The sequence below is a fragment of the Mandrillus leucophaeus genome, unplaced genomic scaffold, assembly GCF_000951045.1.
Source record: "Mandrillus leucophaeus isolate KB7577 unplaced genomic scaffold, Mleu.le_1.0 Scaffold415, whole genome shotgun sequence".
NCBI lineage: Eukaryota > Metazoa > Chordata > Mammalia > Primates > Cercopithecidae > Mandrillus > Mandrillus leucophaeus.
Window position 1 is genome coordinate 1,897,554 of NW_012104421.1, and position 12,915 is coordinate 1,910,468.

Here is a 12,915-nt window from a genome sequence, read left to right on the forward strand (position 1 = left end):
AAAAAAAAAGCTCAGCATATGATTTTGATACCCTATTCTCTCTTCTACCTAAATCAGAGTGAAAAGCTGAACTAGAAAACACGACTATCAAACTAGGAGGTGGGAAAGTTTATGTTGACTGCAAAGGAGTAAGTTGTTTTTTTTTTTGTTTTTTTTTTTGAGACGGAGTCTCCCTGTGTTGCCAGAGTGTAGTGGTGCAGTCTTGGCTCACTGCAACCTCCGACTCTCTGGTTCAAACAATTCTCCTGCCTCAACCTCCCGAGTAGCTGGGACCACAGGCACACGCCACCACGCCCGGCTAATTTTCGTATTTTAAGTACAAACCGGGTTTCACCATGTTGGCCAGGCTGGTCTTGATCTCCTGACCTCGTAATCCGTCCGCCTTGGCCTCCCAAAGTGCTAGGATTACGGGCATGAGCCACCGTACCTGGCCAGGAATAGGTCTTTTTTAAGGAATATGTCAGTGAGGGAGTTAACATAGACTGTAGCTTGGGAAGACAGAGTGGAAATCTTGACAGGAGATAGCCTAGAGCATCTCAAACTTTAGCGAAGTGAAGAGTGAGAAGAATATCACTTTTTCACCCATCAAAAATGAGTTCCTTGTTCGTAAAAGACATGTTGTGAGCCATTCTAATACAAAAAGATGAATGATATTTGCTCTTAATTTCTACTCTGTTAAGAGACACATGCTTGCTAACAAATAGTTTTGGTATAGTATGAAGTATTATTGTAAATGAATGTTCAGGGGAACCGTTAGCACTAATAAGCAGGAAGCCACTCACAAAAGTCAACTTTGAAGTGCTTGATTTTAGGGGTCAAGTTTTACTTAAATTCTCCTCTCCCTTTTCCTTCTCACTTCTCCCCTCACCCTAATGAATTTTAATAAATATCGTAATATTTTATTCTCTTTCTAGGAAATAAAAACAGCTCATAAATTGGCGAAGAGATGTTATACAAATCCATCACAGTGGGCCAAGTGTCTGTTCAGTCATTGTTACAGTTTATGGTTTATTTGTCTTCCGGCCTATGTTAGGGTTTCTCATCCTAAAGTCAGAGCACTTCAGCAGGCATATGATGTACTTATTAAGATGAGGAAAACAGATGTGGATCCCTTAGATGAGGCAAGTATAACAAATTGACATTGTTTCTAAGGTAAATTTTATTTTTGTACTTCTAATAAAATTTGGATCTAAGTTGCTTTAAAGTGTGCTCAAGCATTTTCATTAAGCAGGAAAGATAAAACTATTACTCTGTTACATGGAGCTGATGCTTGTGTTTATTTTTTATTTTACTTATTTATTTGTTTTTGAGACAGAGTCTCACTCTGTCACCCAGGCTGGAGTTCAGTGGTGCGTCCTTGGCTCACTTCAGCCTCTGCCTCCTGGATTCAGACAGCTCTTGTGCTTCCCAAGTAGCTGGAATTGTAGGCACATGTCACCATACCTGGCTAATTTTTTTTTTTTTTTTTGTATGTTTGATAGAGATGGGGTCTCACCATGTTGGCCATGCTGGTCTCAAACTCCTGGCCTCAATGATCTGCCTGCCTCAGCTCTCAGTGCTGGGATTACAGGCATGCGCCATCATGTCTGGCCGTGTTTGTTATTTTTAAAGAGATGGAGTCTTGCTCCTCTCTCGCCCAGGCTGGAGTGCAGTTGAATGGTCATGACTCACTGCAGCCTTGAACTCCTGGGCTCAAGCAATTCTCCCACCTGTCTCCCAAGTAGCTAGGACTTCAGGCATACAGTCCTGTGCCTGGCATATGGTTTTTCTTCTTTTGATTTTTTTTATTTTTAAAGAATGGAGCCTAACTTTTTTGCTCAGGCTGGTATTGAACTCCTGGCTCTTGAACCCCCACCTTGGCCTCCCAAAGTGCAGGGACTGCAGGCATGAGCCACTGTGGCTGGCTTCCTTTTGTTCTTTTAACTTTGTTGGGGAGCAGATAGGGAATAGGCTTTTAGTAAGTGGCTTTCCACTAAGGACCTGTGTCCTAAGGTGAGTTATATAATCTATTTAAAGATATATATTAAAAAAATATATTTTTATTAAAAAATATTTATATATACTCAAAAAAAAAATATCTATATATATATATACTCGTGCCCAAGCTGGAGTGCAGTGGCACTATCACAGCTCACTGCAGCCTAGAACTTCAGGGCTCAAGCAGTCTTCCTGCCTCAGCCTCCCAAGTAGCTGGGATTACAGGTGCACACCACCACATCTAATATTTTAGTTTTATTTTTTGTAGAGATGGGGTCTTGATATGTTACCTGGGCTGGTCTCAAACTCATGGTGTCAAGCCATCCTTCTGCTTGGCCTCCCAGAGTGCCAAGATTATAGATACGAGCCACTGCACCTGGCCTGTGTAACTTGTTTGTATTTTGGATTATCTATTTGAAAATGTAGCTTTGAGCTTCTCAACTTTGGCACTATTGATGTTTTGGCCCACATAATTGTTTATTTTAAGGGCCTGTCTTGTGTCTTGTACATTGTGTAGGATGTTTAGTAGTATCCCTGGCCTCTACCAACTATATGCCTCTGTTTCCCTGCACAGATCATGACAATCAAAAATGTTCCCAGAGAACAAAATTGCTCCTGGAGAACCACCGAGGTAGATAATAATAGTTAGTACCTTAATTGTAGGTTAGTTTGAAGGTTAAGTCACTTAATATACTTAAAGTGCCTGGTTCATAGTAAGCACTCAGTGAATGATGTACTAGGCATTTTCATGCATTTTCTCTCTCAAGCCTTAGAAACCATCCTAAGAAGTAGATACTGATACTATCCAGTTAATGGTTGAGGAAACTGAGGCACTTATTTAGCTTTTTCCAATGCTATTTTTCCCTTAAAAATTTTTTTTTGGTGTTCAGATAACTATAAATGATATTTTGAACTAGATTGGAATTAAAAATGAAAAGTCTTTGCTAACAATGTTATAGTATATTTAACTGTCTTCTCATTCTTTTGAAGACAAATCCTATTTGTTCTATAGGCATTTTGGAGATACTGTCTTTAATTTCTTTGGCATTGAATGGAAAGCATAGTGATTGGGGAGAGAGAGACTTTAATTATACTTGATTTTATTTATATTTATTTATTTATTTGTTTATTTAGAGACAGTTTTACTCTTTTCCTCCAGGCTAGAGTGCAGTGGTGCAGTCTCGGCTGACTACAATCTCCGACTCCTGGGTTCCAGCAATTCTACTGCCTCACTCTCCCAAGTAGCTGGGACTATAAGTGCGTGCCACCACGCATGGCTAATTTTTGTATTTTTTTTTTTGTAGCGATGGGGTTTCACTGTGTTGGCCAGGCTGATCTCAAACTCCTGACCTCAGGTGATCTGCCTGCGTGGGCCTGCCAAAATTCTGAGATTACGGGCGTGAGCCATTGCTCCCAGCCTCTATCTTTGATTTTAGAAATGAATTACCTCTCAAGTTATGAGGAGTAATAGTTTTTCTCTTTGTGGTGATTTAGTTACTCAAACAAATGGAACATGGACACATATGTCCTATATGAAATAGTTAATAATGATGATACTTGCATTAATGAATAGATTTTTGTTTTGTTTTGTTTTGAGACAGAGTTTCACTCTGTCGCCCACGCTGGAGTGCAGTGGTGTGATCTGGGCTCATTACAAAGTCTGCCTCCTGGGTTCAAGCAATTCTCATGCCTCAGCCTCCCAAGTAGCTGGGATTACAGGTATGCACCACCATGCCCATCTAATTTTTGTACTATTAGTAGATATGGGGTTTCACCATGTTGGCCAGGTTGGTCTCAAACTCCTGACCTCAGGTGATGCACCCGCCTCAGCCTCCCTAAGTGCTGTGAGGTGTGAGCCACTGCACCCAGCCTGAATAGGTCTTAAAAATAATTTGCTGAGATGCTCAAAGCAGAACAAAGGAGAAAATACTGCTTTATAATAACTTCATGGAAAGAATTCAGTAAAATCTCTACAATTCATAGTATACTAATTACTGACACTTCCATTTCTTTTTTCTTTTGTTAGGTGTGCTATCGAGTAGTGATGCAGCTTTGTGGACTTTGGGGTCATCCTATTTTAGCAGTGAGAGTCTTATTTGAAATGAAAACTGCTAGGATAAAGCCTAATGCTATTACTTATGGTTATTATAATAAGGTAAGTAGGATCGACAGTAGGCAAGTTGTGGTGCTTATCGAGAATGATTATTTTGTATAGCTTTTGTTATTCATGAAACTCCTATTAAAGGAGGTTTTGGAATATGTTTATTTTTTTAAAATTGACAAAAAGTATATATATTTTTCATGTACAATATGATGTTTTGAGATATGTATATTGTGGAATGGCTCAATTGAACTGTTAAGTAATTAAAATATGCCTTCACGTACTTACCATTGTTTTGTGGTGAGAACACTTCTAGTCTCTTAGCAATTTTCAAAATACAATCTGTTGTTATTAACTGTAGTCCCCATGTTGTTTAATAGATCTCTTGAATTTATTTCTCCTATCGAACTGAAATTTTGTATCCTTTGACCAACATCTTCCAATACCCCCTTTCCCCTCACCTCCCAAAGCCCCTGGTAACAATAGTTCTAATCTCTACTTTTATGGGTTTCACTTTCTTGGATCTCATATATATGTGAGATCATGTGGTATTTGTCTTTTTGTGCCTGGCTTATTTCACTTACTATAATGTCCTCTGGGTTCATTCATATTGTCACAAATGACTGGGTTTCCTTTTTTATTTCAGCCTGAATAGTATTTAATTGTGTATATATACCACATTTTTTTCATTCATACATTGATGAACACTTAGGTTGATTTCATATCTTGGTTATTGTGAATAATGCTGCAATAAACATGGGAGTACAGATCTGTCTTCAATATACTGATTTCATTTCTTTTGCATATCTATACCCAGTAATAGGATTGTTGGATGGTATGGTAGTTCTAGTTTTAATATTTTTAGTAAACTCTATACTGTTTTTGAGGAATCTTTTTAATGACTGTACTAATTGCATTTCCACCAAGAGTGTATAGGGGTTCTTTTGTCCACATCCTTAATCAACATCTTTTGTTTTTTTGACAATAGTGATTCTAACAAGTACGAGGTGATAAGATATCTCATTGTAGTCTTACTTTGCATTTCTCTCATGTTTAGTAATGTTTAGCATTTTTTTATATACCTCTTGGCCAGTATAACTGTTTATATTTGTGTGTATATATATAAACATATACACACACATATGTATGAATTTTTAAAATCAGATATTGCTAATTAACATTATTTTTACCCTTATTTTACCTGTAGGTAGTTTTGGAGAGCCCGTGGCCTAGCAGTACCCGCAGTGGTATCTTCTTATGGACGAAGGTACGGAATGTGGTACATGGCTTGGCACAGTTTAGGCAGCCGCTTAAAAAGACTGTGCAAAGGTCACAGGTCTCCTCAATATCAGGTAATACATGTGATTAGAAATATACTTCCTTGCTGAACCATGAGCTTTATAGGCATATGAATTTTTAGCTATGTGAAGTAGAAAACTTAAATTCTGGTAGACATTTTCACATACATTTAAAGACAGATTATCTTAGTCCAAAATTGTTTTTGTTTTTTTCCAGAAATTTAGAAGGTGTTCTGCAACTATCAATGAACTGTGGGTCATTCATGTTTAGTGTAAGAGATTATCAATGCATGAGTTATTGAATTGCTATTGTCCTTATCTTTGGCTCTTCAAAATGTCACAGGTGGAAGTGATGGGGACACGGTGAGCCACGGTAGCGTGGATAGTTCTAATGATGCTAACAATGGGGAGCACACAGTCTTCGTCAGAGATTTAATCAGGCTTGAGTCCATTGATAATCACTCTAGCACAGGTACTAAAATCCAGATTTTACTAACCATTCACTTACTCTCATGTTAAATCTTTCCTTTTTCAAAAAGCTTCTTCCCTTCTTGAGTTTGTGTGATATGACTACTTTGAAAGTACTGTATACTTACAAGAGAAACAATAGAGTCTGCAGATCACTTCTCTTTATTTCCTGTAGTACAAAATTAGTATGGGAGTGCTGTGCACAGTGCTCTAGCGTGATGCTTCTTTGTATTTGCTTATCATTAATTTATGAAAGTGTATGCTATAATTAGGAATCATGAGTTAAGGAACTTGAAAAGTAGTGACAACTTGCAAATCTTTTAAAAAAATTAAATAGAAAATGTATCTTAAAATTTTAAGAGTATGAATATTAAAGAGGGAAGGAAGTAAGTCACACAATGAGAGAAAGTAATCTCTTTAAGTTACATTTTTTAAGATCTGAGAAGCTGTTGAAGCTGCTTTTATGTACATAGCCATCCCTCTCCTCTGAAGTTAGAAATAAGTGTAACTAAAGTAGCACATTGTGCAGATATATGTGTGTTGCACATCCTTCTTCTTGTGTTGTTTTTTTTGTTGTGATTGTTTTTAATATCTCAAGCCTTCCTTTAAAAAGAATTCTGGGTCTAATTCCTGTACTTCATCTGATGAACTTGTCTCAATGACTGAAGTTTCCTTTTCTCTGCTCTTTGTTGCTTTGCTTTTTGCTCTGTGCTGTTTCTTGGTGCTGCATTTGTCCTTGGCTGTCATGGTGTGGGGTGCAGACAGACTTGTATGACGTGAAGCTATGGATACACGTGTGCATTAATGCTACCCTTGAATGTTAACCACATCAGGTAATTTCCCATTTATTAGGTTAAATTTTGCTGACATGCAAGGGTGGGGGAAAGACCTTTCATTGTATTTTAAGTATTGTTATTAGTGGTAAACAGTTTTCATTTTCTTGCCTTTTCTCCTTCAGGTAAATGTAATCATATATAGACTCTATTGAAAATATACAACTAACTTTTCATGGTCAGTTTGCAAAGCATATTTGTTATCTTATTTGAAAATATATTATGCCTTGCTAAAATTCTTATTTTAAGGTTGGTTTGTAGCATCATTGTGACAAATAGTGTTATAGGCATTGAAGAAGTAATTGTTTCAGCTGTTGAGGTGGTGTGGCTATTGCTTTCCAAAACTGATCTTGCTGAATTCTTGTGCTAAAAACAACCTTCATATAATTACAGGAGCATGTGTAAATTTGAAAGTCAACATAAAGCTATAGGTTACAATCCTGTTTGTAATTAACTTCCTCAGTTTGCCATCATGTTTGTATATTATATTAACAAATAAGAATTTTTATGAAACTTTTATTTTAAAGCCACCATATTTTATTTCATTTAATATTTTTTCATGATACTTGTAGAAGAAATGGGCTTCATGTATAAAAAACAAAAAACATTTTTTGTATGTAAACGTTTACCAGGAATAGTAATAGATAAACACCTCTCCTCTTATTCCTTCAGAATTTTAAGTTTATCTCATTATAGAGGCAATTTACTCCTTTAATGGAAATACCAGTCTCCTAGTAATCCTGGGTGTTTGGTATAAAGACTTCAGTAGTTGGGCACAAACTTTCAGGTCCCCTTTATTTATATCTTAGCTGCATTTCAAATAACTGAATGCCACATACTGAATTTGCAGTGATGGTGTACCTCTGTAGAACTTCTGACAATGCCATTTGATGCTTTTGGGGTTTTCAGCCCAGATGCTTAAGTTGCTCATTTCATTAAGGATTATCTCGTGGAATCTTTCCACTTGGTACCTGGTGCAGAGTGACTTAGCTGTTAGGAGCATGTTTGGTTTTAATCTACCCGGGTCCCAGCCTAGTGTTCATTTCATGGCACCATATTGCTTTACCAGACTTTTTGAGGGAGCTAGTAAAAAAGTGACTGAAGTTAGTCATTCTAAGTAGTAGTATTTAAAGACATTAATTCTTTTGTTGTGTGGCAAACCCAGAGTCTGAGTGGCAGTGTAATAAGTGATGGAAAATGGAGGTACTGCATATGTTATTTTATGTGTCCTTTATTGACATCTTTATACTGTTTTCTCTAGTACCTGATCTTAGTTTTGATTTTAAATTATAGAACTTTAAAGTCAAAACAGACTTTTAAAATATTTAAAATAATTTCAAACTTACAGAAAAGTTGCAAGAATAATACAGAAAACTCTCATATCTCTAATCTAGATTCACTCCTTTTTAGTTTGCCACATTTGCTTTATTATTTTCATTCGGTATGCATACACATACCATTTCTTTTTCCTAAATCATGTGAGCAGGTTACATACATCTTGCCCTTTACCTCTTTATTATTTCAGTGGTATTTTCTCTTATATACAACCACACTTTAGTTACCAAATTGAAGAAAACATTGATATACTACTTCATAGTTTATATTCCAAGTTTGTCAGTTATCCCAGTGTTCCTTGTGGTACTTTAACTCCCTTTCTTTAGTCTTCCTTAACCTGGCACAGTTCCTTAGCCTTTTAAAATATCTTTTATGACCTTGGCCTTTTTGAAGAATTCATTTTAATTATTTTGTGGAATGTTTCTTAACTTGGGTTTGTCTGTTATTTCCTAGCGATTAGGTTATGCATCCATGGGTGTGCTACATAAATGATGTTGAATACTTCTCAAGTTGTCACATCCTACAGGCACACACAGTCTGTCCTTCATCGGTGATATTAATTTGGATCACCTAGTCTCACTATTGTCTGGTTTCTCTGTGCTTAGTTACTATAATCTTTTTCTTCCTCTCAGATAATAAGCTATTTTTGAAAGGACACTCTGAGACAATGTGCTAATATCCTTTCTCATGACACTTTCTCTTTTAAATTTGGCATCCATTGATGATGCTTGCCTGAACCAGTCATTACTGTGATGGCTACAAAGTGGTGATTCTGCCAATTCTATCACTGTTTTCAAATTTAGAAGACGATGTTCTAGTATATGGAAAATTCTCCATTCTCTGTTTTTTTCTTATTTATTATCAGTATGGACTGATGGGTTCCTGTTTTATTCATTGAAATATAATTCATTACTGCCCTTATTTGGTCCTCAAATTATCCCTGTGTGGGCCAGTGGAAGCTCCTGTAAGCTGTTTTTTATATCCTTTAGATACTCTCCCATTATGTTTCTGAACACTACCTTTTTGGCACAACAAAATGTTCTAGCTCAATCTTATACCTTCTCTGTCTGAGCTCTGGAATCAGCCTTTTCTTCAGGGACCCCAGGTTCTTGCTCATGGGGAATAGATTTTAGAAGCCAAGATTTGGGATCACTGTTACCACAGTGTTACTGCTTCTAAACTTTTTTCCTAAGCTAGAAAATATGTGTACTGTACATAAAAAATAATTTCAGAATTGTCACACCCATTTCTCTGTGAAAAACAAACCTACTAAGCAGTTCAGGATTTGACTATTACTCTTAGGCTTAAGGTGGATATTCAAAATAATGTGTTCAAAGTTACTTGGATTAGTCCTCCCCTGGCCCTTTCAGTGGGGTTATATTATTCATGGGAAATATAGTTGGCTTCATTTGTTTCCATTTGCATTCAGTTGCACCCCCTTTATCTTACTAATTTTTTTTAACATGCAGAAGTGTATTGTATCTCCAGAGATAAAAACAATACCATAAGCTATACATAGAGAAGTTTTATCCCTCTTTATTCATTGCATCTTATTTCCCCCCAACCGTGGTAGGTAACCATCTTTACTGTTTCCTGGTTTATTTTTCCTGCATTTCTTTTTGCAAAAGTAAGCAGATGTATGTGTGTTTTTTTCTTACAGAGAAGGTAGCATTCTGTAGACACCCTTCAAAAGACACTTTTCCAAACATCTTGTCTACATCTTTTTAATTTACAGATGAAGAAATTAAGATGTAGTGCTTCCAAATGTGTTTAGTCTTTGATGTTCCTGTTTCTACTGTTCTTTGCGGCTTATCATTATTTTTAAAATGTTCTGTGTTCCTTGTGTGCTTTCTTGTCTTTTGTCTAACCGTAATTGTGTAGGTCAGTGGAATTTTCTTTTGATATTTTATATATGAATTATAAGTGTATGAAAACATTTATATGTAAGTCTGCATTCTTTTTAACAGGTGGTCAGTCTGACCAAGGATATGGGTCTAAGGATGAACTTATAAAGGATGATGCAGAAATTCATGTGCCTGAAGAACAAGCAACAAGAGAATTGATAACTAAAACAAAAATGCAAACAGAAGGTTAAGTCCTGATATTTACGAACTTTACTTAGAATAATACCTGCATTATTAATAATTAAAAGTTTATCTTAGTTGATAGCTTTGATGATTATTTTCACAAATGTAAGGTCTGGCTCCTAAGATGCTATGTACTTAACAGTACATATAAGGTAGATTTTGGTAGTCTCTGAAGTTTTAAAATTTAAGAGACTTTTGTTTCTTTTTCTTTTTCCTTTTTTTTTTTTTTTGTTTTAGAGACAGAGTCTTGCTCTCTCGCCTAGGCTGAGTGCAGTGGCGAGAACATGTCTTACTGCAGCCCTGGTCTCCTGGCCTCATGATCCTCCTGCCTCAGTCCCCTGTCAGCTGGGACCACAGGCACATGCCACCATGCCCAGCTAATCTTTTTATGTTTTGTAGAGACAAGGTCTCACCATGTTGCCCGGCTAGTCTTGACCTCCTGAACTTAAGTGATCTTCCCGTCTCAGCCTCCCAAAGTGCTGGGATTACAGGTGTGAGCCACCACACTCTGTAGGTCAGCCCTTAATTTTGCAGGACAGTATGACCCATTGAGGTATTTGCCATATTTACATAGCTACTTTTGACAGAACCAGGACTAAACTTTGAGTCATCAAAACTTCTATTTTAGTCCCATTTTTAATTTTGAAAGGCTGTTTCACTAGCAGTCCTTCAAATATCTAGGTGCATAGTTTTCATTGGTAGGTTAAAAATAGTCTATGTGGGCTGGGTGTGGTGGCTCATGCCTGTGATCCCAGCACTTTGGGAGGCTGAGGTGGGTGGATCATGTGGTCAGGAGTTCGAGACCAGCCTGGCCAATGTGGTGAAACCCTGTCTCTACTAAAAATACAAAAATTAGCCAGGCATGGTGGCAGACACCTGTAATCCCAGGTACTGGGGAGGCTGAGGCGGGAGAATCGCTTGAACCTGGGAAGCGGAGGTTGCAGTGAGCCGCTACTGTGCCATTGCACTCCAGCCTGGGTGATAAGAGCAAGACTCCATCTCAAAAAAAAAAGAAGTCTATGTGGTTTTTCCTGTTTTTTATAGGACTCATGAAGGCAGAGATAATTTGTTGTAATAATTTTATGAAAATATGAAGGAATATTTTGGCTTATGGAATAAGAAAGACACTCTTCCTGTTCTCTTTCACAAAAGTATACTTTATTTAATGTTACTTATTTTATACTCCAGAGTTTTGGAGAAGCAAGCCCCTCTCCTGCTTGCCAAGTGATGAGAAGGAGAACTGAAGACCAGAGACTTTATTGATTCACTAAAGAACTTTTATGTTAGGATTATTGAATGGTTAAACAAAGCATTTCAGTTAATGGCAGCATTTATGGCATAAAGTAAACCAGACACAGTCTATTTTACTTTGTGTCTAAAGTAAAATAGACACACTGACTGTTGGAGAAAAATACATACAATATGTAAAAGTCAGTATATGGTTTCTGTTTAATATTGGCAAAAGTAGGAATGATAACATCCAAATTTTTTTTTTCCAGAGGTGTGTGATGCCTCTGCTATTGTGGCAAAACATTCACAACCTAGTCCAGAGCCTCACAGTCCTACTGAATCTCCTGCATGGAGCAGCAGTATTGTGAAAGTTCCGTCTGGTATATTTGATATCAACAGCAGGAAAAGTAGCACCGGTAAGTCTTTACATTTTGGTTATTAAATATTTAAAATAAACGTCTATAGACACGTATGTGTCTTCAATGACATTAAATTTTTGACTTAATTGTAATGAACATGCTAAAGAGCCAGAAGGGACTTTTGAATTCTCTAAATCAGCTAAAAAAATTGAAAATATTGTTATTTAAAGGTGTTTGATTTTTAAAAGGAGTATTTAGTGTGTTTAATTGTTATTTAGAATACCCTTTCCTGTTGTGGTACCTGTTCTCCATTTGGGCACTCTTTCTCATTTTAGATAATGAGAAAGTGTACTTGTAGGGCTTCCTGTGTGCATCATGAACAGAGAGGCAGTGATGTGATCAAATTCCAGAGGGCTTATGAGTGGCCGGTTAATTCCTATCACTGAAGGGAAATGGAAGAAAAAGATTCACGTCATTTCCGCTCTACACAGATATGCCAGTGGGTCTTTGATTTTGGCCATTGTTATAGGTACCCCAAGCCACTTTTTATTTGTGATTATTGTGCTAAATAACTCTGTGTGTATGACTCCCTTGAATTTGAGTTTTCTACTTTCATTATATATAGGCCTCCCAAGACTCTTCTGGCACACGTCTAAGTATATGATTTTAAAAGACGATGAAATTGGCCTGCATCCTTTGCCCTTCATTAGTGGTGGCTGCAGTTCACTTTTCTAATGTTGACTGTCTTGTCTGAAGATGTATCTATTGTATGACTTTACAGAAATTAATTTGTTCAGCTTCTTAAACCAATGTAAAAGTACTCCTGTTCTTAAAGTCTTTTCTCTTTGTATTTACCGTGACTCTGAGTTTCACTCATTACTTGTTTGGTTAGTGCTCAAGAGGTGGTGGGGCTAAAGGTTTTTTGAGAAAATAATTGATATATACATTGCAGATCCCATTTTCCCAACCTCTTGATAGCAGAGATGCTGGGGAAAAGGAGGGAAGAGTTTTCCTTGTCAGAGGCTTAGCGTCCTCTCAAAATATTGAACTGGACATTGTGGACTGCTGTGTTTCCTTCCCTTTTTAACTTATTTTCATATTAAGAATGAAGGGTGAGGATAATGGGGCTTTTGTCAGTATAGCAATTTTTTTTTTTAACATTGAATAAAATGTGCTGTTAAATTCCTGGAAATACTGTGAGAACCAATAATATTTGCAAAGATTTGT

General features: G+C 36.8%; 1 protein-coding gene across 1 annotated transcript in view; it reads left to right on the forward strand.

Annotated features, from left to right (window-relative positions):
• Window positions 1-12,915, forward strand: part of DENND4C (DENN/MADD domain containing 4C) — a 110,132-nt gene that overhangs the window by 53,062 nt on the left and 44,155 nt on the right. The window contains exons 16-20 of the mRNA XM_011992669.1: window positions 915-1,121; window positions 4,004-4,132; window positions 5,286-5,430; window positions 9,980-10,102; window positions 11,599-11,745. Of these exons, the coding sequence (XP_011848059.1) occupies window positions 915-1,121; window positions 4,004-4,132; window positions 5,286-5,430; window positions 9,980-10,102; window positions 11,599-11,745 (751 nt within the window). The remainder of the gene's footprint in view (window positions 1-914; window positions 1,122-4,003; window positions 4,133-5,285; window positions 5,431-9,979; window positions 10,103-11,598; window positions 11,746-12,915) is intronic.